The 27,994-nt window shown below is 43.1% G+C and overlaps 1 protein-coding gene across 2 annotated transcripts in view; it reads right to left on the bottom strand.

The window, feature by feature from the left end:
• The window catches only part of LOC111965329 (C-terminal-binding protein 1-like), a 42,930-nt gene extending 21,356 nt beyond the window's left edge, over window positions 1-21,574 (bottom strand). Inside the window, exons 1-2 of one of the 2 annotated variants that reach the window (XM_070444092.1) lie at window positions 21,252-21,574; window positions 12,265-12,353 (exon numbers count right to left, since the gene is read on the bottom strand). Coding sequence is in view for 1 of the 2 variants with exons in the window: in XM_023989438.2 (XP_023845206.1) it covers window positions 21,252-21,291 (40 nt within the window). In the remaining variant the exon portion in view is untranslated. The remainder of the gene's footprint in view (window positions 1-12,264; window positions 12,354-21,251) is intronic. The other variant, XM_023989438.2, reaches the window with a different exon arrangement.
• Window positions 21,575-27,994: the final 6,420 nt, after the last annotated feature.

Here is a 27,994-nt window from a genome sequence, read left to right as displayed (position 1 = left end):
TTGGCCTTGTGCTCGAATTGTATACACCTGTCAGCAACAGGTGTGGGCGAAGCAGTTGCCGTACCAGGCGGTGATACAGCCCGACAGGATGCTCTCGATTGTGCATCTGTAAAAGTTTGTGTGTTTTCGGTGACAAGCCAAATTTCTTCAGCCTCCTGAGGTTGAAGAGGCGCTGTTGCGCCTTCCTCACCACGCTGTCTGTGTGGGTGGACCATTTCAGTTTGTCCGTAATGTGTATGCCGAGGAACTTGAAACTTTCCACCTTCTCCACTACTGTCCCGTCGATGTGGATAGGGGGGTGCTCCCTCTGCTGTTTCCTGAATTCCATAATCATCTCCTTTGTTTTGTTGACGTTGAGTGAGAGGTTGTTTTCCAGGCACAACACTCTCAGAGCCCTCACCTCCTCCCTGTAGGCTGTCTCGTCATCATTGGCAATCAAGCCTACTACTGTTGTGTCGTGTGCAAACTTGATGATTGAGTTGGAGGCGTGCTTGGCCACGCAGTCATGAGTGAACAGGGAGTACAGGAGAGGGCTGAGAACACACCCATGTGGGGCTCCAGTGTTGAGGATCAGCGGGTTGGAGATGTTGTTTCCTACCCTCACCACCTGGGGGCGGCCTGTCAGAAAGTCCAGGACCCAGTTGCACAGGGCGGGGTTGAGACCCAGGGTCTCGAGCTTAATGACGAGTTTGGAGGGTACGATGGTGTTAAATGCTGACCTGTAATCGATGAACAGCATTCTTACATACAGTTGAAGTCGGAAGTTTACATACACCTTAGCCAAATACATTTAAACTCAGTTTTTCACAATTCCTGACATTTAATCCTGGTGAAAATTCCCAGTCTTAGGTCAGTTAGGATCACCACTTTACTTTAAGAATGTGAAATGTCAGCTTTTATTTCTTTCATCACATTCCCAGTGTGTCAGAAGTTTACATACACTCAGTTAGTATTTGCCTTTAAATTGTTTAACTTGGGTCAAACGTTTCAGGTAGCCTTCCACAAGCTTCCCACAATAAGTTGGGTGAATTTTGGCCCGTTCCTCCTGACAGAGCTGGTGTAACTGAGTCAAGCGTTGTCTAAGTCCTCCTTGCTCTCACACACTTTTTCAGTTCTGCCAACAAATTTTCTGTAGCATTGAGTCAGGCTTGTGATGGCTACCCAATACCTTGACTTTGTTGTCCTTATGCCAATTTGCCACAACTTTGGAAGTATGATTGGGTTCATTGTCCATTTGGAAGACCCATTTGCTACAAAAATTTTACTTCCTGACTGATGTCTGAGATGTTGCTTCAATATATCCACATAATTTTCCATCCTCATGATGCCATCTATTTGTGAAGTGCACCAGTCCCTCCTGCAGCAAAGCACCCCACAACATGATGCCATGCTTCACGGTTGGGCATGCGTGCTTCTTTGGCTTGCAAGCCTCCCCCTTTTTCCTCCAAACATAACGATGGTCATTATGGCCAAACAGTTCTATTTTTGTTTCATCAGACCAGAGGACATGTTTTCCAAAAAGTATGATCTTTGTCCCCATGTGCAGTTGCAAATTGTAGTCTGGCTTTTTTCATGGCAGTTTTGGAGCAGTGGCTTCTTCCTTGCCAAGCGGCCTTTCAGGTTATGTTGATATAGGACTCGTTTTACTGTGGATATAGATACTTTATTACCTGTTTCCTCCAGCATCTTCACAAGGTCCTTTGCTGTTGTTCTGGGATTGATTTGCACGTTTTGCACAAAAGTACATTCATCTCTGGGAGACGGAACACTTCTCCATCCTGAGCGGTGTGACGGCTGCGTTGTCCCATGGTGTTTATACTTGCGTACTATTGTTTGTACAGATGAACGTGGTACCTTCAGGCGTTTGGAAATTGCTCCCAAGGATGAACCAGACTTGTGGAGGTCTACAATTATTTTTCTGAGAACTTGGCTGATTTCTTTTGATTTTCTCATGATGTCAAGCAAAGAGGCACTGAGTTTGAAGGTACACCTCCAATTGACTCAAATGATGTYAATTATCCTATCAGAAGCCATGACATAATTTTTTGAGGCACAGTCAACTTAGTGTATGTAAACTTCTGATCCACTGGAATTGTGATACAGTGAATTATTGTCACGCCCTGACCATAGTTTGCTTTGTATTTTTCTATTTTGTTTTGGTAGTGTGATTGAGGGGCATTTCTATGTTGTTGTGCTGTTTCTATGTGTTGGCTGATATGGTTTCATCAGAGCAGGTGTTAGTCGTTGTTCTGATTGGGACCATATTTAGTTAGCCTGTTTTGTATTTGTGGGGTTGTGGGTGATTGTTTTCTGTTTCCTGTGTTTTTGTTCACGGTTACGGGACTGTTTGTCTTCGTTCATTTGTGTTTTATTGTTTTTGTTCGTTGCTAAGTATTCTATTAAAATGGATAATCATCACGCTGCATTTTTGGGATCTCCTTTTCGCCTGAATGAGAAGTTACAATTAGTGAAGTTAATCTGTCTGTAAAATTGTTGGAAATGACTTGTGTCATGCACAAAGTAGGATGTCCTAACGCGACTTGCACAAACTTATGTTTGTTAACAAGAAAATTTGTGGAGTGGTTGAAAATGAGTTTTAATGACTCAACCAGTTGTATGTTAACCTCCGACTTCAAACTGTATTTATGTAACTCTTTGAAATGTTTGCATGTTGCGTTTCTATTTTTGTCAGTGTATACATGATAGAGACATTAGCAGAATATTTTTTGATACCACAAATGGAGATTTCAGGCTACTGTGCAACTCACTATTCAGGTAGGATGCAATTTTGAACGTCATTCATATTATTTTAATAATTTGTTTTATCATTATATTAATGTATTTCATTGTTATTATTGTAGGCCTATTTATTCATCTGAAACCAGGTCTTTAAAACATACTTTTAAAATGAAAAACAACATATTCCTTGTGTTTTGAACTTTATAGCCAATGTTTTTATTGATTTTTACTTTCCTAAAACAGATGTTGTCCACTTCCACGGTTCAGCTGTCGAGTTGAGCTATAAATGCACTCTCTGAGTCCATACTGAAGCATGTAGTGCTCACTAAAAATGAGTTTTAATGATCAACCTAAGTGTATGTAAACTTCCGACTTAAACTGTTGGTTATTCCTCTTGTCCAGATGGGTTAGGGCAGAGTGATTGCGATTGCGTCGTCTGTTGGCCTATTGGGGCAGTAAGCAAATTGGAGTGGTTAGGGTGTCAGGTGAGTGGAGGTGATATGATCCTTGACTAGTCTCTCAAAGCACTTCATGATGACGGAAGCGAGTGCTATGGGGCGATAGTCATTTAGCTCAGTTACCTTAGCTTTCTTGGGAACAGGACAATGGTGGCCCTCTTGAAGCATGTGGGACAGCAGAGACTGGGATGGGATTGATTGAATATGTCCGTAAACACACAAGCCAGCTGGTCTGCGCATGCTCTGGACGTGGCTAGGATGCCGTCTGGAGCTCACTGTACTCATTTCAGGCGTTGGAATTGCTCCAAGGAAGAACCAGACTGTGGGAGGTCTACAATTATTTTTCTGAGAACTTGGCTGATTTCTTTTGAATTTCTCATGATGTCAAGCAAAGAGGCACTGAGTTTGAGGTACACCTCAATTGACTCAAATGATGTTAATTATCCTATCAGAAGCATGAATAATTTTTTGAGACACAGTCAACTTAGTGTATGTAAATTCTGATCCACTGGAATTGTGATACAGTGAATTATTGTCAGCCTGACCATAGTTTGCTTTGTATTTTTCTATGTTTTGTTTGGTCAGGGTGTGATCTGAGTGGGCATTCTATGTTGTATGTCTAGTTTGTCTGTTTCTATGTGTTTGGCTGATAGGTGTTCTCAATCAGAGGCAGGTGTTAGTCGTTGTTCTTGATTGGGAACATATTTAGGTAGCCTGTTTGTAGTGGTGTTGTGGTTGATTGTTCTGTTTCCTGTGTTTTTGTTCACGTTACGGGACTGTTCGTCTTCGTTTATTTGTCGGTTTATTGTTTTTGTTCGTTGAAAGTATTTTAAAATGGATAATCATCACGCTGCATTTTGGTCTCCTCTCTTTCGCCAGTGAAGAACGTTACAATTAATGTGAAATAATCTGTCTGTAAACAATTGTTGGAAAATGACTTGTGTCATGCACAAAGTAGATGTCCTAACCGACTTGCCAAAATATAGTGTTTTTAACAAGAAATTTGTGGAGTGGTTGAAAAATGAGTTTTAATGACTCCAACAGTGTATGTAACCTCCGACTTCAACTGTATTTACTGGTAACTCTTTGAAATGTTTGCATGTTGCGTTTCTTTTTTTGTTCAGTGTATACATGATAGAAGACATTAGCAGAATATTTTGATCACACAATGGCAGATTTCAGGCTACTGTGCAACTCACTATCAGGTAGGATGCAATTTTGGACGTCATTCATTATTATTTTATAATTGTTTTATCATTATTTAATGTATTTCATTGTTATTATTGTAGGCCTATTTATTCATCTGAACAGGTTTTTAAAAATACTTTTACATAGCAAACACTATTCCTTGTGTTTTGAACTTTATAGCCAATTGTTTTATTGATTTTTACTTTCCTAAAACAATGATTGTCCACTTCACGGTTCAGCTGTCAGAGTGAGCACTAAGATCCTCTCCTGAGTCCCTGAAGCATGTAGTGCTCACTAAAAATGAGTTTTAATGACTCCAACCTAAGTGTATGTAAATTTCCGACTTCAACTGTTGGTATTCCTCTTGTCCAGATGGGTTAGGGCAGAGTGATTGCGATTGCGTCGTCTGTTGGCCTATTGGGCGAGTAAGCAAATTGGAGTGGTCTAGGGTGCAGGTAGAGTGGAGGTGATATGATCCTTGACTAGTCTCTCAAAGCACTTCATGATGACGGAAGCGAGTGCTATGGGGCGATAGTCATTAGCTCAGTTACCTTAGTTTCTTGGAACAGGAACAATGGTGGTCTTGAAGCATGTGGGAACAGCAGACTGGATCTGGGATTGATTGAATATGTCCGTAAACACACAAGCCAGCTGGTCTGCGCATGCTCTGAGGACGTGGCTAGGGATGCCGTCTGGAGCTCACTGTACTCACTATACAGTATATATTAATTAAATTAAAATGCTGCCGGTTGAATGTCCGGCACTACATCTTCATAATGGAAACAATGGTCAGGTGCTATATATATAAAACCTGGTCCGGCGCCACATACAGTGCCTTCGGAAAGTATTCAGACCCCTTCTCTTTTTCCACATTTTGTTAGTTTACAGCCTTATTCTAAAACTGATAAAAATATTTTTTGCCCTCATCGATCTACCCCACAATGACCCTATTCACATAAGTATTCAGACCCTTTGCTATGAAACTCAAAATTGAGCTCAGGTGCATCCTGTTTCCATTGATCATCCTTGAGATGTTTCTACAACTTGATTGGAGTCCAATTGTGGTAAATTCAATTGATTAGACATGGTTTGGAAAGGCACACACCTGTCTATATAAGGTCCTACAGTTGACAGTGCATGTCAGAACAACAACCAAGCCATGAAGTCGAAGGAATTTTCCATAGAGCGCAGAGAAAGGATTGTGTCGAGGCACAGATCTGGGGATGGGTACCAAAACATTTCTGCAGCATTGGTCCCCAAGAACACAGTGGCCTCCATCGTTCTTAAATGGAAGAAGTTTGGAACCACCAAGACTCTTCCTAGAGCTGGCCGCCCAGCCAAAATGAGAAATCGGGGGAGAAGGGCCTTGGTCAGGGAGGTGACGATGCGCCAGATTTCCTCTGCAGAGATGGGAGAACCTTCCAGAAGGACAACCATCTCTGCAGCACTCCACCAATCAGGCCTTTTTAGTAGAGTGGCCAGACAGAAGCCACTCCTCAGTAAAAGGCACATGACAGCCCGCTTGAAGTTTACCAAAGGGCACATAAAGGACTCTAAAACCATGCAAAACAAGATTCCCAGGTCTGATGAAACCAAGATTGAACTCTTTGGCCTGATTGATAAGCGTCCCGTCTGGAGGAAACCAGGCACCGATCATCACCTGGCCAATACCATCCCTACGGTGAGCGTGATGGTGGCAGCATCAGCGGCAGGGATTGGGAGACTAGTCAGGATAAAGGGAAAGATGTACGGAGCAAAGTACAGAGAGATCTTTGATGAAAACCTGCTCCAGAGTGCTTAGGACCTCAGACAGGGGCAAAGGTTCCGCAAGGCAATCAAACAGGCTAAGTCCCAGTACAGAGACAAAATAGAGTCGCAATTCAACAGCTCAGACACAAGAGGTATGTGGCAGGGTCTACAGTCTATCACGGATTACAAAAAGAAAACCAGCCCCGTCGCGGACCAGGATGTCTTGCTCCCAGACAGGCTAAATAACTTTTTTGCCCGCTTTGAGGACAATACAGTGCCACTGACACGGCCCGCTACCAAAACCTGCGGGCTCTCCTTCACTGCAGCCGAGGTGAGTAAAACATTTAAACGTGTTAACACTCGCAAGGCTGCAGGCCCAGACGGCATTCCCAGCCGCGTCCTCAGAGCATGCGCGACCAGCTGGCTGGTGTGTTTACGGACATATTCAATCAATCCTTATCCCAGTCTGCTGTTCCCACATGCTTCAGAGGGCGCACCATTGTCCCTGTTCCCAAGAAAACTAAGGTAACTGAGCTAAACGACTACCGCCCCGTAGCACTCACTTCCGTCATCATGAAGTGCTTTGAGAGACTAGTCAAGGACCATATCACCTCCACCCTACCGACACCCTAGACCCACTCCAATTTGCTTACCGACCCAATAGGTCCAAGACGACGCAATCGCAACCACACTGCACACTGCCTAACCATCTGGACAAGAGGAATCCCTATGTGAGAATGCTGTTCATCGATTACAGCTCAGCATTTAACACCATAGTACCCTCCAAACTCGTCATCAAGCTCGAGACCTGGTCTCGACCCCGCCCTGTGCAACTGGGTCCTGACTTCCTGACGGGCGCCCCAGTGGTGAGGTAGGTAACATCTCCACCCCGCTGATCCTCAACACTGGGGCCCCACAAGGTGCGTTCTGAGCCCTCTCCTGTACTCCCTGTTCACCCACACTGCGTGCCATGCACGCCTCCAACTCAATCATCAAGTTTACGGATGACACTACAGTGGTAGGCTTGATTACACAACGAACGAGACGGCCTACAGGGAGGAGTGAGGGCCCTCGGAGTGTGGTGTCAGGAAAATAACCTCAACTCAACGCAACAAAACAAAGGAAGATTGGGACTTCAGAAACAGCAGAGGGTCAGTAGTGGAGAAGGTGGAAAGTTTAAGTTCCTCGTGTACACATCACGGACAAAACTGAATTGGTCCACCCACACAGACAGCGTTGTGAAGAAGGCGCAGAGCGCCTCTTCAACCTCAGGAGGCTGAAGAATTCGGCTTGTCACCAAAAGCACTCACAAACTTCTACAGATGCACAATCGAGAGCATCCTGTCGGGCTGTATCACCGCCTGGTACGGCAACTGCTCCGCCCACAACGTAAGGCCTCCACAGAGGTAGTGAGGCTGCAGAACGCATCACCGGGGGCAAACTACCTGCCCTCCAGGACACCTACACCACCCGATGTCACAGGAAGGCCATAAAAGATATCAAAGGACAACAACCACCCAAGCCACTGCTGTTCACCCCGCTATCATCCCAGAAGGCGAGGTCCAGTAACGTCATCAAAGCAGGGACCGAGAGACCTGAAAAACAGTTCTATCTCAAGCCATCAGACTGTTAAACAGCACCACTAAACATTTTAGCGCCGCTGCCAACATACTGACTCAACTTCAGCCACTTTAAAAATGGAAATTGATGGAAATTATGTAAAAATGTACACTAGCCCACTTTAAACAATGCCACTTAATATAATGTTACATACCCTACATTACCATCTATTGTATATGTATATACTGTACTCTATATCATCTACTGCATCTTGCATCTTTATGTAATACATTACCCTAGCCACTTTAAACTATGCCACTTTATGTTTACATACCCTACAGTACTCATCTCATATGTATATACGCTACTCTATACCATCTACTGCATCTTGCCTATGCCGTTCTGTACCATCACTCATTCATATATCTTTATGTAACATTATTCTTTATCCCTTTACACTTGTGTGTATAAGGTAGTAGTTGTGGAATTGTTAGGTTAGATTACTTGTTGTTATTACTGCATTGTCGGAACTAGAAGCACAAGCATTTCGCTACACTCGCATTAACATCTGCTAACCATGTGTATGTGACTAATAAAATTTGATTTGATTTGAGGTTCACCTCCCAACAGGACAACAACCCGAAGCACACAGCCAAGACAACACAAGACTGGCTTCGGGAACAAGTCTCTGAATGTCCTTGAGTGGCCCAGCCATAGAGACTTGAACCCGATCAAACATCTCTGGAGAGACCTGAAAATAGCTGTGCAGCGAAGCTCCCCATCCAATCTGACAGAGCTTGAGAGGATCTGCAGAGAAGAATGGGAGGACCTCCGCAGATACAGGTGTGCCAAGTTTTAGCATTATACCCAAGAAGACTCGAGGCTGTAATCGCTGCTAAAGGTGCTTTAACAAAGTACTGAGCAATGGGTCTGAATACCTATGTAAATGTGATATTTCCGTTTTTTATTTTTAATACATTTGCAAAAATGTCAAATAATCCGTTTTTGCTTTGTCATTGTGGGGTATTGAGTGTAGATTGATGAGGGGAAATAAACAATTTAATCAATTTTAGAATAAGGTTGTAACGTAACAAAATGTGGAAAAAGTCATGGAGTGTGAATACTTTCCGAATGCACTGTATATGGCGCCGGACCAGGGTTTCCGTTATGAAAATGTGGTGCCTGACATATGACCGGCAGCATTTTAATTGACATTTGAGAAATTTACCGGATCCATATGCATTAGGTGTGTCACCTGATTAGGACGTCCATTCACTGTGCTCAGAATGACAGAAATCACGTTTAAATTATGGTAATTCATCTTAACAAAACATGCAAGTCAAGAATGCAATGAAAGGCTTCTTACCAAATTCCAATGTGCATTGAAGATATTAGAATAGCTGTACACATTTGCTTTTCCCCAGCCAACAAGACGAGTAATGAACAGCAAAATCACGAGCCTATGTCAATCTATTATGCCCCATAGTAGAAAAAATGACAATTTTTTCTACTATGCTGGTCAGCTTGTCGAGAAAGAAATAGCCTCTTCCTAAGAAACTCTGGGACAATTGTGGAACGATAGATCCCAAATTCATACAACCAGTAGGCTAGGCCTAGGCTACATTTAAAAAAAAGTTAAAAAGCAATAAGTCTGATGCATTAGATCCGAATGTTTAGCTTAAAATGTTGATCAACTATTATTTCATCACATTATAAGCGCAGCAATGCGCACAAGGCCGTAGGCTACGCGCGAATGTTAGTTTCATAATACAATTAGCAGAAAACACTGTTGTCGAAGTGACAGAGATTAAAATATCCATTAGAAATGTAGAAAGAGGGGAAATCTAAAGACGCAATAACAATAGAACGTGAGAGAAATAGGCTACTGGTTTCAATGGCATATGGAAGTCTTTATCAAATTATTGCCTCCACGGATATGGTCATACTTTGCCTAGGATACTTTGAAGCAAGGTTAAACATGCCTCATAATAGGTAGTAAAATGTTCAGGTTTCAAACAATTAATATACATATGTTTTCAAAATGCATCCTGCCTCCAGATCATTGCAAAGTGGTGTGTTACACGCTGATGAAACATGTCTTCCTGCCAATGATGTAACCATTGCCCTTGATGTATTATATTGTGCTGCTATTTTTATTGACTTGGCCAAAGCTTTTGATACGGTAGTCCATTCCATTCTTGTGGGCCGGCTAAGGAGTATTGGTGTTTCTGAGGGGTCTTTGGCCTGGTTTGCTAACTAACTCTCTCAAAGAGTGCAGTGTATAAAGTCAGAACATCTGCTGTCTCAGCCACTGCCTGTCACCAAGGGAGTACCCCAAGGCTCGGTCCTAGGCCCCAAGCTTTTCTCAATTTACATCAACAACATAGCTAAGGCAGTAGGAAGCTCTCTCATCCTTTTATATGCAGATGATAGTCTTATACTCAGCTGGCCCCTCCCCGGATTTTGTGGTAAACGCTCTACAACAAAGCTTTCTTAGTGTCCAACTGCCCTTAACCTTGTTCTGAACACCTCCAAAACAAAGGTAATGTGGATTGGTAAGAAGAATGCCTCTCTCCCCACAGGTGTGATTATTACCTCTGAGGGTTTAGAGCTTGAAGTAGTCACCTCATACAAGTACTTGGGAGTATGGCTATACGGTACACTGTCCTTCTCTCAGCACATATCAAAGCTGCAGGCTAAAGTTAAATCTAGACTTGGTTTCCTCTATCGTAATCGCTCCTCTTCCACCCCAGCTGCCAAACTAACCCTGATTCAGATGACCATCCTACCCATGCTAGATTACGGAGACGTAATTTATAGATCGGCAGGTAAGGGTGCTCTTGAGCAGCTAGATGTTCTTTACCATTCGGCCATCAGATTTGCCACCAATGCTCCTTATAGGACAGATCACTGCACACTAGACTCCTCTGTAAGCTGGTCATCTCTATATACCCGTCGCAAGACCCACTGGTTGATGATAATTTATAAAACCCTCTTAGGCCTCACTCCCCCCTATCTGAGATATCTACTGCAGCCCTCATCCTCCACATACAGCCAGTCACATTCTGTTAAAGGTCTCCAAAGCACACATCCCTGGAACACTCGTCTTTTCAGTTCGCTGCAGCTAGAGACTGGAACGAGCTGCAACAAACACTCAAACTGGACAGTTTAATCAAAATCTCTTCATTCAAAGACTCAATCATGGACACTCTTACTGACAGTTGTAGCTGCTTTGCGTGATTTATATTTGTCTCTACCTTCTTGCCCTTTGTGCTGTTGTCTGTGCCCAATAATATGTGTACCGTGTTTTGTGCTGCTATCATGTTGTGTTGCTACAATGCTGTGTTGTCATGTGTTGCTGAATTGCTATGTTGTTGTCTTAGGTCTCTATGTATTGTTGTGTTGTCTCTCTTGTCGTGATGTGTGTTTTGTCCTATATATTTTTATGTATTTACTTGTTTTAATCCCAGCCCCCATCCCCGCATGAGGCCTTTGCCTTTGGTAGGCCGTCATTGTAAATAAGAATGTGCCTAGTTAAATAAAGGTTAAATAAAATTAAAATAAAATATGCATTTGAATGGTGAATGGGAAGCACGTATCAATTAGGCTACCATGAGAAATAGGGCTAAAAATAGTACCTCTTTATAATCGTGGCCATAATAACAATTTTTAACAAACGATTGCATTTAGAATTATTGCGCAATGATTGGGCTTATAAAACAACTGTCTGACCGATTTTCAGCTCAAAGACTGAGCTGTGCGCATGTGATAAATAAAATACATAACGAATATACACACACGGCAATTTAATTCCACTAAATTATGCAAATTAACCCATAGACTGATAAGCACGACCTGTCAAATATATTTACATTTACTGGTATTTTCACCAATGAGAAGGCAAAAAAACATTATTTCGCAATATGATTTTTTTTTCTTCTCCTGGTCAATTGGTGGCAATTTTATTCATCAGCTTTCCAATTTCTTCATCAGCCAAAAGCCCAGACAAGTGACCTGGAAGATCTTAAATTATCGGACATTTGAGAAATGTACCGTATGCATAGGCTGTTTAACCCACTAGGGAGTCCAACCACACAGCCACCACCACCAACATATTGTCCAAATTAGCCACAATTACATGTCCTTTAAATAGACTATAAAAACATGTTTTGTTTCATTCTGTTGAGACAGTTAAACAAAACAGGTGGTAACGCGAATGTCTATCAACCCAAAGGTTGCATGTTCGAATCTCATCATGGACAACTTTAGCATTATAGCTAATTAGCAACTTTGCAACTACTTACTGCTTTTTAGCTACTTTGGAGCTACTTAGCATGTTAGCTAACCCTTCCGCTAACCCTAACCTCAAGCCTTTAACCTAACTCCTAAGCTTATCCCTAAACTTAACACTTTTTTGATGAAGATGGCTGCCTTTTTATTGGCTCTTAATCAACCATGCTATTTTGTAAGTTTTTTCGCATTGTTTGTAACTTATTTTGTACATAATGTTGCTGCTAACGTCTCTTATGACAGAAAAGAGTTTCTGGACATCAGAACAGCGATTACTCACCTCGAATTAGACGAAGAATCTTTCTTTAATGAGTCAGATGGGAAGGATATACTCCAAACACCCGTACAGGCCCTCACCTCCGTCATTCGCTGGAGAAAGAAACAGAGATTTTGCGGAAAGAGATCGGGGTGCCTTGTGAGGATCAGGCAACGAGTGGATAATCTGCCTTTGCCATCCGTACTGCTAGCTAACATTCAATCGCTGGAAAATAAATGGGACGAACTGAAAGCACCTATGTCCTAGAAACTGTAATATCTTATGTTTCACAGAGTCGTGGCTGAACGACGACATTCATAACATACAGCTGGCGGGTTATACACTCTATCGGCAGGATAGAACAGCAGCCTCTGGTAAGAAACGGGGTGTGGGCCGATGCATATTTGTAAACAACAGCTGATGCAAGATATCTAAGGAAGTCTCGAGGTTTTGCTCGCCTGAGGTAGAGTATCTCACGATAAGCTGTAGACCACACTATCTACCTAGAGAGTTTTCATCTGTATTTTTCGTAGCTGTCTACATACCACCACAGTCTGGTGCTGGCACTAAAACTGCACTCAATGAGCTGTATACCGCCATAAGCAAACAGGAAAACGCTCATCCAGAGGTGGCACACCTAGTGGCCGGGGACTTTAATGCAGGTAAACTTTAATCAGTTTTACCGAATTTCGTTCAGCATGATAAATGTGCAACCAGAGGGAAAAAACTCTAGATCACCTTTACTCCACACACAGATACACATACAATGCTCTCCCTTGCCCTCCATTTGGCAAATCTGACCATAATTCTATCCTCCTGATTCCTGCTTACAAGCAAAAAATTAACGCAGGAAGCACCAATGACTCGGTCTATAAAAAAGTGGTCAGATGAAGCAGATGCTAAACTACAGGACTGTTTTGCTAGCACAACCTGAAATATGTTCCAGGATTCTTCCAATGGCATTGAGGAGTACACCACATCAGTCACTGGCTTCATCAATAAGTGCATCGATGACGTCGTCCCCACAGTGACTGTACGCACATACCCCAACCAGAAGCCATGGATTACAGGCAACATTCGCACTGAGCTAAAGGGTAGAGCTGCCGCTTTCAACGAGCGAGACTCTAACCCGGAAGCTTAGAAGAAATCCCACAATGCCCTCCGACGAACCATCAAACAGGCAAAGCATCAATACATGACTAAGATCGAATCGTACTACACCGGCTCCAACGGACGTCGGATGTGGCAGGGCTTACAAACTATATCAGACTACAAAGGGAAGCACAGCCAAGAGCTGCCCAGTGACACGAGCCTACCAGACGAGCTAAATAACTTCTATGCTCGCTTTGAGGTAAGTAACACTGAAACATGCATGAGAGCATCAGCTGTTTCGGGCAACTGTGTGATCACGCTCTCTGCAGCTGATGTGAGTAAGACCTTTAAACAGATCAACATTCACAAGGCCGCAGGGCCAGACGGATTACATGGACGTGTACTCCGAGCATGAGCTGACCAACTGGCAAGTATCTTCACTGACATTTTCAACCTCTCCCTGTCTGAGTCTGTAATACCAACATGTTTCAAGCATACCACCATAGTACCTGTGCCCAAAGAACACTAAGGTAATCTGCATAAATGACTACCGACCCGTAGCACTCACATCGTAGCTATGAAATGGTTCAACACCATTATCCAGAAACCCTAGACCCCCCCCCCCCCCCCCATTTGCATAACGCCCCAACAGATCCACAGATGATGACATCTCTATTGCATTCCACACTGCCCTTTCACACCTGGGCAAAAGGAACACCTATGTGAGAATGCTATTCATTGACTACAGCTCAGCATTCAACACCATAGTGCCCTCAAAGCCCATCACTAAGCTAAGGATCCTGGCACTAAACACTTCCCTCTGCAACTGGATCCTGGACTTCCTGACGGGCCACCTCCAGGTGGTAAGGGTAGGCAACAACACATCTGGCACGCTAATTCTTACCGTGAAGTGGACAATCATTGTTTTAGGAAAGTAAAAATYAATAAAACAATTGGCTATAAAGTTCAAAACGCAAGGAATAATGTTTTTGTCATTTGTAAAAGTATGTTTTAAAGACCTGGTTCAGATGAATAAATAGGCCTACAATAATAACAATGAAATACATTAATAATAATGATAAAACAAATTATTAAAATAATAATGAATGACGTTCCAAAATTGCATCCTACCTGAATAGTGAGTTGCACAGTAGCCTGAAATCTGCCATTTGTGTGGTATCAAARAATATTCTGCTAATGTCTTCTATCATGTATACACTGAACAAAAATAGAAAYGCAACATGCAAACATTTCAAAGAGTTACAGTAAATACAGTTGAAGTCGGAGGTTTACATACACTGGTTGGAGTCATTAAAACTCATTTTTCAACCACTCCACAAATTTCTTGTTAACAAACTATAGTTTTGGCAAGTCGGTTAGGACATCTACGTTGTGCATGACACAAGTACTTTTTCCAACAATTGTTAACAGACAGATTATTTCACTTATAACTCACTATATCACAATTTCAGTGGGTCAGAAGTTTACATACACTAAGTTGGCTGTGCCTTTAAATGGCCTGGAAAATTCCTGAAAATGATGTCATGGCTTTAGAAGCTTCTGATAGTATAATTGACATAATTTGAGTCAATTGGAGGTGTACCTGTGAATGTATTTCAAGGTCTACCTTCAAACTCAGTCCCTCTTTGCTTGACATCATGGGGAAATTAAAAGAAATCAGCCAAGTCCTCAGAAAAAGAACGTTCATCTGTACAAACAGTAGTACGCAAGTATAAACACCATGGGACAACGCAGCCGTCACACCACTCAGGAAGGAGACATGTTCTGTCTCCCAGAGATGAATGTACTTTTGTGCAAAAAGTGCAAATCAATCCCAGAACAACAGCAAAGGACCTTGTGAAGATGCTGGAGGAAATAGGTACAACAGTATCTATATCCACAGTAAAACGAGTCCTACATCGACATAACCTGAATGGCCACTCAGCAAGGAAGAAGCCAGTGCTCCAAAACCGGAATAAAAAAGTTGTGCAACTGCACATGGGGAAAAAGATCGTCTGATGAAACAAAAATAAACTGTTTGGCCATAATGACAATCGTTATATTTGGAGGAAAAAGGGGGAGACTTGCAAGCCAAAGAAAACCATCCCAACCGTGAAGAACGGGGGTGGCAGCATCATATTGTGGGGGTTCTTTGCTGCATTAGGGACTGGTGCACTTCACAAAATAGATGGCATCATGAGGATGGAAAATTATGTGGATATATTGAAGCAACATCTCAAGACATCAGTCAGAAAGCTTGGTCGCAAATGGGTCTTCCAAATGAACAATGACCCCAAGCATACTTCCAAAGTTGAGGCAAAATGGCTTAAGGACAACAAAGTCAAGGTATTGGAGTGGCCATCACAAATCCCTGACCTCAATGCTGCAGACAATTTGTTGGCAGAACTGAAAAAGCGTGTGCGAGCAAGAAGGTCTACAAACCTGACTCAGTTACACCAGCTCTGTCAGGAGGAACGGGCCAAAATTCACCCAATTTATTGTGGGATGCTTGTGGAAGGCTTCCCGAAACGTTTGACCCAAGTTAAACAATTTAAAGACAATGCTAGCAAATACTAGTTGAGTGTATGTAAACTTCTGACCCACATGTGATGAAATAAATAAAAGCTGAAATAAATCATTCTCTCTACTATTATTATGACATTTCACATTCTTAAAATAAAGTGGTGATCCTGACTGACCTGACATGGATTTTTTACTAGGATTAAATATCAGGAATTGTGAAAAACTGCGTTTAAATGTATTTGGCTAAGGTGCATGTAAACTTCCGACTTCAACTGTATAAGGAAATCAGTCAGTTGAAATTAATTAATAAGGTTCTAATCTATGGATATCACATGACTGGTAATACAGATATGCATCTGTTGTGACCATCATTTACCTCATGCAGCGCAACACATCTCCTTCTCATAGTTGATCGGGCTGTTGATTATGGCCTGTGGAATGTTGTCCCACTCCTTTTCAGTGGCTGTGTGAAGTTGTTGGGAACTGGAACACACATCCATCCACAGCATCCCAAACATGCTCAATGGGTAACATGTCTGGTGAGTATGCAGGCCATGGAAGAACTGGGAAATTTTCAGCTTCCAGAAATTGTGTACAGATCCTTGTGACATGGGGCTGAGCATTATCATACTGAAACATGAGGGGAAGGCGGTGGATAAATGGCACGACAATGGGCCTCAGGATCTTGTCACTGTATCTCTCTGCATTCAAATTGCCATCGATAAAATGCAATTGTTTTCATTGTCCGTAGTGCGCCACCCCATGGGTCCTCGGTTGCAGCGACAGAGCCTGGACTTGAACCAGGATCTCTAGTGGCACAGATAGCACTGCAATGCAGTGCAGTGCCTTAGACCACTGTGCCACTCGGGAGGCCCAGAGATGGTTTCTTACAGTTTGTGCAGAAATTATTTGGTTGTGCAAACCCACAGTTTCATCAGGTGTCTGTGTGAGTGTTCTCAGACGATCCCGCAGGTGAAGAAGCCGGATGTAGAGGTTCTGAGCTGGCGTGTTTATACGTGGTCTGCAGTTGTGAGGCCAGTTGGACGTACTGCCAAATTCTCTAAAAAACATTGGAGGTGGCTTATGGTAGAGAAATTAACATTAAATTATCTGGCAATAGCTCTGGTGGACAATTCTGCAGTCAGCATGTCAATTGTATGCTCCCTCAAAACATGTTACATTGTGGCTTTGTGTTGTGTGACAACTGTACATTTTAGAGTGGCCTTTTATTGTCCCCAGCACAATGTGCACCTGTGTAATGATCATGCTCTTTGATCAGCTTATTGATATACCACACCTGTCAGGTAGATGGATTATCTTGGCAAAGGAGAAATGCTCACTAACAGGGATGTACAACATTTGAGAGAAATTAGCTTTTTGTGAGTATGGAAAATGTCTGGGATCTTTTTTTCAGCTCATGAAACATGGGACCAACACAACCTGTTGCGTTTATATCTTTGTTCAGTATACAGTAGATGCCTGCAATACGTTAAGCTTTTAAAAAATACATTTTCTCAAGCTAATTTACCGCAATTCTACATATTTTGTAATTTTGTAATTATTTTTCCGGCTAAGCGATCACTTATATCGCTTATGCCTGGAATTCCTGCTTATAAGGAATTATTGTGATAACATCAAATGGGAGAATTAGTGAGAAAGGAAAAGATCCCTATCAGTTTTCTTATCACATCTACCACATTTTACTGACACATTTAGAGACCCAGTTCCTACTGGAAGGAAATATCTGTCATTCCAGTGGAGCATCTGATCTTGTGAGAACCAGTACGAACGACCCTTACGTCCAGTATTCTAAACAGTGTCTCTCTTGTGGCCTAAGGTTTGCCCCTCCTCAGCCTGCTCCTGTGAACCCTCATCTACGTTCATACAGTCAAACTACAGCACCCCAGAAAGCCTGAGTTGTGTTCAACAAGGATACAAGGACGACTGTGTGATCACGCTTTCTGTAGCCGATGTGAGCAAGACCTTGAAACAGGTCAACATTCACAAGGCCGCAGGTCCAGACGGATTACCAGGACATGTACTAAGAGCATACAAGGACCAACTGGCAAGTGTCTTCACTGACATTTTCAACATCTCTGACCGAGTCTGTAATACCTACATGTTTCAAGCAAACCACCATATTCCCTGTGCCCAAGAAAGTGAAGATTCAATTACTACCACCCCGTAGCACTCACGTCGTTAGCCATGAAATGCTTTGAAAGGCTGGTCATGGCTCACATCAACACCATCAAAACGCTAGACCCACTTCGCATATCGCCCCAACAGATCCACAGATGACGCAATCTCAATCGCACTCCACACTGCCCTTTCACACCTGGACAAAAAGACCACCTATGGGAAAATGCTGTTCATTGGCTACAGCTCAGTGTTTAGTCCCAGGATCCTGGGACTAAACACCTCCATCTGCAACTGGATACTGGACTTCCTGACAGGCCGTCCCCAAGTGGTAAGAGTAGGCAACAACACATCTGCCACGCTGATCCTCAACATGGGGGCCCTTCAGGGGTTCGTGTTTAGTCCCTTCCTGTACTCCTTGTTCACCCACAACTGCGTGGCCAAGCACGACTCCAACACCATCATTAAGTTTGCTGACGACAAAACAGTGATAGGCCTGATCACCGACAATAATGAGACAGCCAATAGGGAGTTGGTCAGACACCTGTCAGTGTGGTGCCAGGGGAACAACCTCTCCCTCAATGTAAGCAAGGAGCTGATCGTGGACTACAGGAAAAAGAGAGCTGAACACGCCCTCATTCACATTGTCGGGGCTGTAGTGGAGTGGGTCGAGAGTTCCAAGTTTCTTAGTGTCCACATCACCAACGAACTATCATGGTCCAAACACACCAAGATAGTCGTGAAGAGGGCACGACAATGCTTTTTCCCACTCAGGAGACTGAAAAGATTTGGCATGGGTCCTCAGTTCTACAGCTGCACCATCAAGAGCATCCTGCCAGTTGCATCTCCTCCTAGTATGTCAACTGCTCGTCATCCAATCGTAAGGCGCTACAGACGGTAGTGTGTATGGCCCAGTACATCACTGGGGTCAAGATTCCTGCCATCCAGGACATTTATACTAGGTGGTGTCAGAGGAAGGCCCAAAAAAATGCCAAAGACTCCAGTCACCCTAGTCGTAGACTGTTTTCTCTGCTACCGCACAGCAAGCGGTACCGGAGAGACCACGTCTAGGTCCAAAAGGCTTCTTAAAAGCTTCTACCTCCAAGAAGCTTTTAAGAATGGCCACCCGGACTATTGCATTGACACCCCCCTCCCCCCTTTGTTTTTACACTGCTGCTACTCGCTGTTTATTATCTATGCATAGTCACTTTACCCCCACCTACATGTACAAATTACCTCGACTAACCTGTACCCTCGCATATTGACGGTACCGGTACCTCCTGTATATAGCCACGTTATTGTTTATTGTTATTTTATTGTGTTATATTTTTAAATTTTGTAAATATTTTCCTAACTCTATTTTCTTAAAACGGCATTGTTGGTCAATAAGGGCTTGTAAGTAAGCATTTCACGGTAAGGTTGTATTCGGCGCATGTGACAAATCAAATTTGATTTGATTTGATCAGAGCTGTCCTTTGCTCTGCAAATATGAAATGCTTCAAACATAGCTCTATTTAATTTCTTTCCCCACTTATTTAAGATGTCCTCATATACATTCTTTTTCAATACAGCCCAATAAACCCATATTTGCATTGATATGAAAGGTAGCATCGTAACTGTAACCACCATAAAGAAGGGGGAAAAACTGTGCACCTGTGAGCAGCTCAGGCTATGTGATTTATGATCATAGCCAATCTGACATGAACAAACATGGCGTGACTGTCTCAACCCACTGTTCTGTTCCCACAGGAAATCTCCCTCCTAGGCGAGCCAGGGGAGTATAGACACACCCCTCTCTTCTCCTTCAGCTCCCTCCCTCATTCCCTCCCTACCTCATCCCGCCACCATCATACACACATGCAGGCGGACACATGCATACTCACCGAGAGACACAAACACCAATACACATACTCAGTCAGTCACACGAACGCACGCACGCACGCACGCGCACACACACACAGTCACTCACACACAAGTGAGCAAACACACAAACACAATCACACAGGTAAACAGGATCATTAAGCCACGTCTTGTTTGTCTGCGTTAGATCACAACTGGACTGATCAGCCACAGGGTGTAATTCACTACAAACATGAAAATGAGGATGAATGTATATGCCTAGCTCGATTACTGGAGAGTTTTATCAGCCACGTTTGACATTTGTGTTTTAGATCAATGAAAATACAAAAACTATTAGCTAAGCCAACATGTCTTCTTCAAAGATTATAAAGAAATTAACAAACAATGAAATGTTTCATCACCAATATCCATGGCATTCCATGGCAATACTGATATGGGATCTTTGTATTGGGGTAATTCTGCCAATTTGAGCACCCCAGGGGTGAGTTGGTATCTGTGTCAATTAGCCTGATTTTAATAACAAGATAAGACACGATCCATTGATCACAGAACTGAACACACCTACGAGCCCAGACTTAGAAAAAGATCCAACAACAAACAAGACCCCCATTGTAGAAAATATGCTGATGTTGTGAATACAATCAAAAATAAATCCAAGTAACAGACACCAGTCTGGGGCGGCATGTAGCCTAGTGGTTAGAGTTTTGGACTATTAACTGAAAGGTTGCAAGATCGAATCCCTGAGCTGACAATGTAAAAATCTATCATTCTGCCCCTGAACAAGGCAGTTAACCCACTGTTCCTAGGCCATCATTGAAAATAAGAATTTATTCTTAACTGACTTGCCTAGTTAAATAAAGGTAAAATAAAAAAAAATCTGACATGGAAGTATTCACAATACTAACATGACTACTAAGCACCTACAAAGCTGTTTTCTATCCTTCCTTAATCTGAAGTATTCCCATAGTAGACTGTTCTGGAATCAATGTTTCTTTCTTCCCTAAAAGGAAAATTAGGAAGCAAGTCAGACGGAACTGGAAACACCGTTCCCAACTGCACAATGAACGGGAAGGCCATTTAGGAAGTATCTGCTGTGTGTCTCCTTGCCAGCCCTTACATTTTTTGAAGGGAAATAGTATTTATGTCCTTCACCCCTACAGGAAGCTATAGGCTAAGCATACAAGGCATCAACAGAAACATATTCGGAGTTGAAAGCAAGCTATTACAGCATTGTAAGTTGCTGAATGGTAGAGATGAAGATAATGGAGAGAGAGAGAGAGAGGGAGAGAGTGGAGGGGGAAAGGAAGGAAGAATACTGTACAGTACACTGTGTACACACCACACAGCACAATCACAGTTAACATGTGGTCCAATGCACCAAAGGAAAGCTAAATGTTTACCTAAAGGCAAGCCTTTGTTCAGAAAATGCGAGCTTCCCATCTTTTTCCCCCAAAAAGAATATTCACTTCAGCAAGACAGTCATAAAAATCCACAGCATATGGCGGCTACTTCAATTTCCTTATTCCTTTTCCCTGCCCCTCAGTGGCAAGCATTCCCCTTTGCTCCTTCACTCTCCCTCCCTCTCTCACTTTCTATTTCGACTATCTCTCTCTATCACACATGCATGCACACACAGAATGCAACTGTCACTGCATTTGTGGGAGTGGGAGTGGGAGAGCGAGAGAGAGAGAGAGAGAAGGGCGCAAGTGTGAGGTGGCTGAAAGAAAATAAGAGGAATGGGGTGGAGCTAAGGCCAAACAAAATGTATGTTTTGTTTCCTGAAAGACACTCTCCACAGTGTGGTAAAAAGCTGATGTTTTCGGTCAAAAGCGGATGTTTTCGGTTTTCAGGGATACAGACCTAACTTCCGTTTCCCCTGAAAAACAGATGAGGGGACTCCACTCAGACGTTTTTTATGTGTGCTAGGTTAGATTACCTGAAGAATACAAAATGATAAATGTTATGCAGTAACGGCCCATGTACGTGTGGTTAATTCCTTTTCTGTGTTAAAATGGCGCAATCAGCAACACGAAAACGGCTCTTTTTTCTTTTTTTTACAGAAAAACTAAAAATGGCTTTAAACGTTTTTGCATATATTTTGATTTTTACATGCGGGTGGGATTAAATGTGGAATGCCTGTCATTTGCTAAATGCACAGCCAACACTTCATGTCCCTTCAAAATAGTTCACCCTTTAACTTCATTGTATGAATCTATTATCTATTAATTAATGTATTCATTTCTATTAATGCCAAGATAAAGTGATATTTCTTTATTTCTGATGTAGATTGAAGATTATAAGGTAGTCCCAACAAAGATAGTGTTTTTTTGTCTTATGAATGAACTGCTGTTACTGTAAATGGTTAGCTAACTGATATATCCTAGCTACCTACTTAACCATTGGTAATCTGAGCATTTTAGGTGTCATTTCAGAATGAGAGGTGCTTTAGCTCTGCTGCTGTTGCTATCCTGTCTGTCGAGGGCATGGCTCAGGAAAGGAGGAGAGAAGAGGTGTCAGAGAATTACATCACTCAACAGTGACAGTGAAGAGGTACAGAGAATGGTGAGAGTTTCAGATTAAGAGCCAAAGGCCTGAGGCTACACAAACAACCCAAATTTGACTGGCCAGGCCACCACACACACACTTGCAGTATACTTGTCTCACTGCCTGTAACCCCTACCTGCCACTTACTTACTCACACACCTAACATTTCGGGAAGATCTAGGCCTGTATTCACAAAGTGTCTCAGAGTAGCATTGATTATCTAGGATTACTAATCAGTTTCCCCTTGTCCATGTAATCAGCAGATGAATAGAGGGGCGAGACCCGACGCAGCTTCTATTTCAGCACTGTTCAGCACTGAGTACCGGTCGCCTGATTGAGTTATCATTATAGGAAAAGGCCCATTTAACAAATTATTGTGTAGATTATTTCTCTTTATATTGAATTGTTGTGTCCATGTTTGACATTTTATTATAGGGAACAACATGGAACGTAGCCTATACAGTGCATTCGGAAATTATTTAGACCCCTTCCCTTTTCCACATTTTGTTACGTTACAGCCTTATTCTAAAATCTACACTTAATACCCCATAATGACGAAGAGAAAACAGGTTAGACATTTTTGAAAACGCATCACAAATAAAAAACAGAAATACTTTATTTACATAAGTATTTTTGCTATGAGACTCGAAATTGAGCTCAGGTACATCCTGTTTCCATTGATAATTCTTCAGATGTTTCTACAACTTGATTGGAGTCAACCTGTGGTAAATTCAATTGATTGGACATGATTTGGGAATGCACACACCGGTCGATATAAGGTCCCACAGTTGACAGTCCATGTCAGAGCAAAAACCAAGCCATGAGGTCGAATGAATTGTCAGTAGAGCTCCAAGACAGGATTGTGTCGAGGCACAGATCTGGGGAGGGGTACCAAAACATTTCTGCAGCATTGAAGGTCCCCGAGAACACAGTGGCCTCCATCATTCTTAAATGGAAGAAGTTTGGAACCACCAAGACTCTTCCTAGAGCTGGCCACCTGGCCAAACTGAGCAATCGGAGGAGAAGGGCCTTGATCAGGGAGGTGACCAAGAACCCAATGGTCACTCTGACAGAGCTCCAGAGTTTCTCTGTGGAGATGGGAGAACCTTCCAATCAGGCCTTTATGGTAGAGTGGCCAGATGAAAGCCACTCCTCAGTAAAAGACACGTCAGCCCACTTGGAGCTTGCCAAAAGGCACCTAAAGGTCTCTCAGACAGTGAGAAACAAGATTTCTCTGGTCTGATGAAGCCAAGATTGAACTCTTTGGCCTGAATGCCAAGCATCACGTTCGGAGGTAACCTGGCACCATCCCTACGGTGAAGCATGGTGGTGGCAGCATCATGCAGTGGGGATGTTTTTCAGCGGCAGGGACTGGGAGACTAGTCAGGATCGGGGGTAAGATGAACAGAGCAAAGTACAGAGAGATCCTTGGTGAAAACCTGCTCCAGAGCTTCCAGAAAAGGGATGGGCAACTCCCGTCCTTTGGGGCTGGAGTGGTGTCACACTTTCCCCCATCCCTAGCAAACACAGTTTGAGACCAGGCAATCAATTTAAATCAAATCAAATTTTATTCATCACATGCGCCGAATACAGCAGTGAAATGCTTACTTACAAGCCATTAACCAAAAATGCAGTTTTAAGAAAATACCAAAAAAAAAGTAAGAGATAAGAATACAGAGTCAAAGTCAATGTGCGGGGGCACCGGTGTCGAGGTAATTGAGGTAATATGTACTGTGGCGTACAGCAGGTCAGCCACCAGGGGGAGACTCGTCAAGGCCTGGTAACAGATGGAGTATACATCACGAGGCGGTGGCTCCATCTGTTGGACGTGCCAGGTCTCGACGGGCCCTCCGGACAGGACTAATTGGGGCTGATTGGGAGCTTGTGAGTAATCAAGGACAGATTGCTCACCAGCTGTGCGAGGTCCATAAAGCTACCAGAAGGGCAGCACACAGAGAAAGAACTAGAGGAAGTGAGGTGACTTCCATGTGGTTAGATACGGTTACCCGCGCTAAGCCGAAGGAGTTGAGTTTGTGTGCCTGACAGGAAGACCCGGAGCCCAGGAGAAGGTATCCCGGAGAGGGTCTCATGGGGGAGACCTGTTATTTTCTTTTTGATTTATTATTTAATAAACACCCTTGAAACCGAACTAATCATACTCTGTCTGTGTCTGATCTATGTAAACGTCTTGACCAAACCCCCTGGTCTGCCACAGTACACTACCGTTCAAAAGTTTGGGGTCACTTAGAAATGTCCTTGTTTTTGAAAGAAAAGCTCAATTTTTGTCCATTAAAATAACATCATATTGATCTGAAATACAGTGTAGCCATTGTTAATGTTGTAAATGACTATTGTAGAAGGAAACGGCTTATTTTTAATGGAGTATCTACATAGGTGTACAGAGTCCCATTATCAGCAACCATCACTCCTGTGTTCCAATGGCACGTTGTGCTAGCTAATCCAAATTTATCATTTTAAAATGCTAATTGATGATTAGAAAACCCTTTTGCAATTATGTTAGCACAGCTGAAAACTGTTGTCCTGATTAAAAAAGCAATAAAACTGGCCTTTTTAGACTAGTTGAGTATCTGGACCATCAGCATTTGTGGGTTCGATTACAGGATCAAAATGTCCAGAAACAAATAACTTTCTTCTGAAACTCGTCAGTCTATTCTTGTTCTGAGAAATGAAGGCAATTACATGCGAGAAATTGCCAATGCAGATAGTCTGGGTAGCCATTTGATTAGCTGTTCAGGAGTCTTATGGCTTGGGGGTAAAGATACTTAGGAGCCTTTTGGACCTAGACTTGGTGCTCCGGTACCACTTGAGTGCGGTAGTAGAGAGAACAGTCTATGACTAGTGTGGCTGGAGTCTTTGACAATCTTTAGGGCCTTCCTCTGACACCGCCTGGTATAGAGGTCCTGGATGGCAGGAAGCTTGGGCCCAGTGATGTACTGGGCCTCTGTAGTGCCTTGCGATCGGAGGCCGAGCAGATGCCATACCAGGCAGTGATGCAACCTGTCAGGATGCTCTCAATGGTGCAGCTGTAAAACCTTTTGAGGATCTGAGGACCCATGCCAAATCTTTTCAGTCTCCTGAGAGGGAATAGGTTTTGTTGTGCCCTCTTCAACTGTCTTGGTGTGCTTGGAACATGTTAGTTTGTTGGGGATGTGGACGCCAAGGAACTTGAAGCGCTCAACCTGCCCCGTCGACGAGAATGGGGGCGTGCGAGGATCAGCGTGGCGGATGTGTTGTTACCTACCCTTACCACCTGGGGGCGGCCCATCAGGAATTCCAGGATCCAGTTGCAGAGGGAGGTGCTTAGTCCCAGGGTCCTTAGCTTAGTGATGAGCTTTGAAGGCACTATGGTGTTGAACGCCGAGCTGTAGTCAATGAATAGAATTCTCACATCGGTGTTCCTTTTGTCCAGGTGTGAAAGGGCAGTGTGGAGTGCAATAGAGATTGTGTCATCTGTGGATCTGTTGGTGCGGTATGCAAATTGGAGTGGGTCTAGGGTTTCTGGAATAATAGTGTTGATGTGAGCCATGACCAGCCTTTCAAAGCATTTCATGGCTACAGACGTGAGTGCTACGGCTCGGTAGTCATTTAGGCAGGTTACGTTAGTGTTCTTGGGCACAGGTACTATGGTGGCATGCTTGAAACAAGTTGGTATTACAGACTCGTCCAGGGAGAGGTTGAAAATGTCAGTGAAGACACTTGTCAGGTGGTCAGCGCATGCTCGGAGTACAGGTCCTGGTAATCCGTCTGGCCCTGCGGTCTTGTGAATGTTGACCTGTTTGAAAGTCTTACTCACATTGGGTGCGGAGAGCGTGATCACACAGTCGTCCGGAACAGCTGATGCTCTCATGCATGTTTCAGATTTAGTCTACCCCTCTTCTCTTTTGACCTTTCTCATTGTAAAATGCAGGTTATCTGGAGTCATTTCACAGTGCCCCGCGGCTGCATTGTGGGTACAGGAGCGTGAGGGGGTGGACACACCTTGCGGTTATGGAGCACAAAAAGATTGTGTGACAGAAACCAGCAAGGGACACTGAAAGGTAAAAAATCATGACTACAACAGTAATGACACAACCACCTCATTCTTCTCTCTGCAGATTCTCAAAACACAATGCAAAGACAAGGTAAAAACAAATCCCCTGCAAATGGCTACTATTGACAAGAATGATCAGTCAAAGTCAATGGGCTGGGGAGGTTTACAGACATTACTTTGAGATGAGGAAGGTGGTTGTGGTTGTGCTAAAAGTAATTGTTTTTGGGTGCCTCCCAGGTGGCGCAGTGGTCTAAGAGTCTCTGTGCCACCAGAGACTCTGGGTTCGAGCCCAGGCTCTGTCGCAGCTGGACGTGACCGGGAGGCCCATGGGGCGGGGCACATGGGCCTAGCGTCGTCCGGGTTAGGGAGGGTTTGGCACCAGGGATATCCTTTTCTCATTGCGCACTAGCAACTCCTGTGGCGGGCAGAGTGTGCTGACCAGGTCGCTAGGTGTATGGTGTTTCCTCTGGCACATTGGAGCGGCTGGCTTCCGGGTTGGATGCGCACTGTGTTAGAAAGCAGTGCAGCTTGGTTGGGTTGTGTTTCGGAGGACGCCTGGCTCTCGACCTTCGCCTCTCCCGAGTCCGTACGGGAGTTGTAGCGATGAGACAAGACAGTAACTACTAACAATTGGATACCACGAAATTGGGGAGAAAAAGGGGGTCAAAAAAAAAGTTTTTGTTTTGTTGTATATGAGAGCGATTGAGAGGTTCCATTTCTCCCCATTCTCCCATACACAACAATTCATACTGTGTAAGAACTGCCCTCCTAAGACTTTTCACAACTTTAGCCCATTCACTTTGTTGACTGATCTTTCCTCTCAAAAGCAATTCGCACTGTCACTCATTGTACCTAAACAATATGCTAACCGGTCGCCTTTGTTTGAAACCCTTCCATAAAATGTGTAAAACGCTAACATTCAGATATTTTTTTAACTAATTGGTCTTTTGACCAATCAGATCAGTTCTGAAAAAGATCTGATGTGATTTAGACCAATCAGTGGAAAAATATCAGAATTGGGCTGCCTGTGTAAACTCAGCTAATGTGGCTCAGCATAAGACCATCTAGAACCACCAAAAAATAAATATGGCCATTTTCTATCAATCTTAGAAATGTGTCTGCCTTTACGGATTCACTAAATATATTTATATAAGCTGTACATGGCTCTGTAGCATCAAACAGATACTAAACATTCAGATATTCAAATAATGTTTATTTGTCAAAACCAAAAATACAGGGGAGTGTACACTATTTAATGCTAACTCAACAGAAGTGGGTATTCAACAATAATGTTATATGGTAAAAGTAACATACAAAATAAATAGGTTCAGTGTGTCCGAGTGTGTCTCGGGTGTAGAGACACACAAGAGCAGAAAACTGTAGCTACTGATTATTACACCAGATAATGTGATTTACCCAAAGAAGTCTTCTTTCATTGAGCGAGATAGGTGGATGTCAACCTTAAAGTGTTGCATGTCATGATGACAGAGACCTGTCTCAGTCAATGAGAGAATACTTGAAATGGACAAGATGGCAGCATACTGTTAT

This window comes from Salvelinus sp. IW2-2015, linkage group LG6.1 (genome assembly GCF_002910315.2).
Source record: "Salvelinus sp. IW2-2015 linkage group LG6.1, ASM291031v2, whole genome shotgun sequence".
Classification (NCBI taxonomy): Eukaryota; Metazoa; Chordata; class Actinopteri; order Salmoniformes; family Salmonidae; genus Salvelinus; species Salvelinus sp. IW2-2015.
The sequence above is the reverse complement of the archived record's forward strand: the minus strand, read 5'-3'. Positions and strand labels throughout refer to the sequence as shown.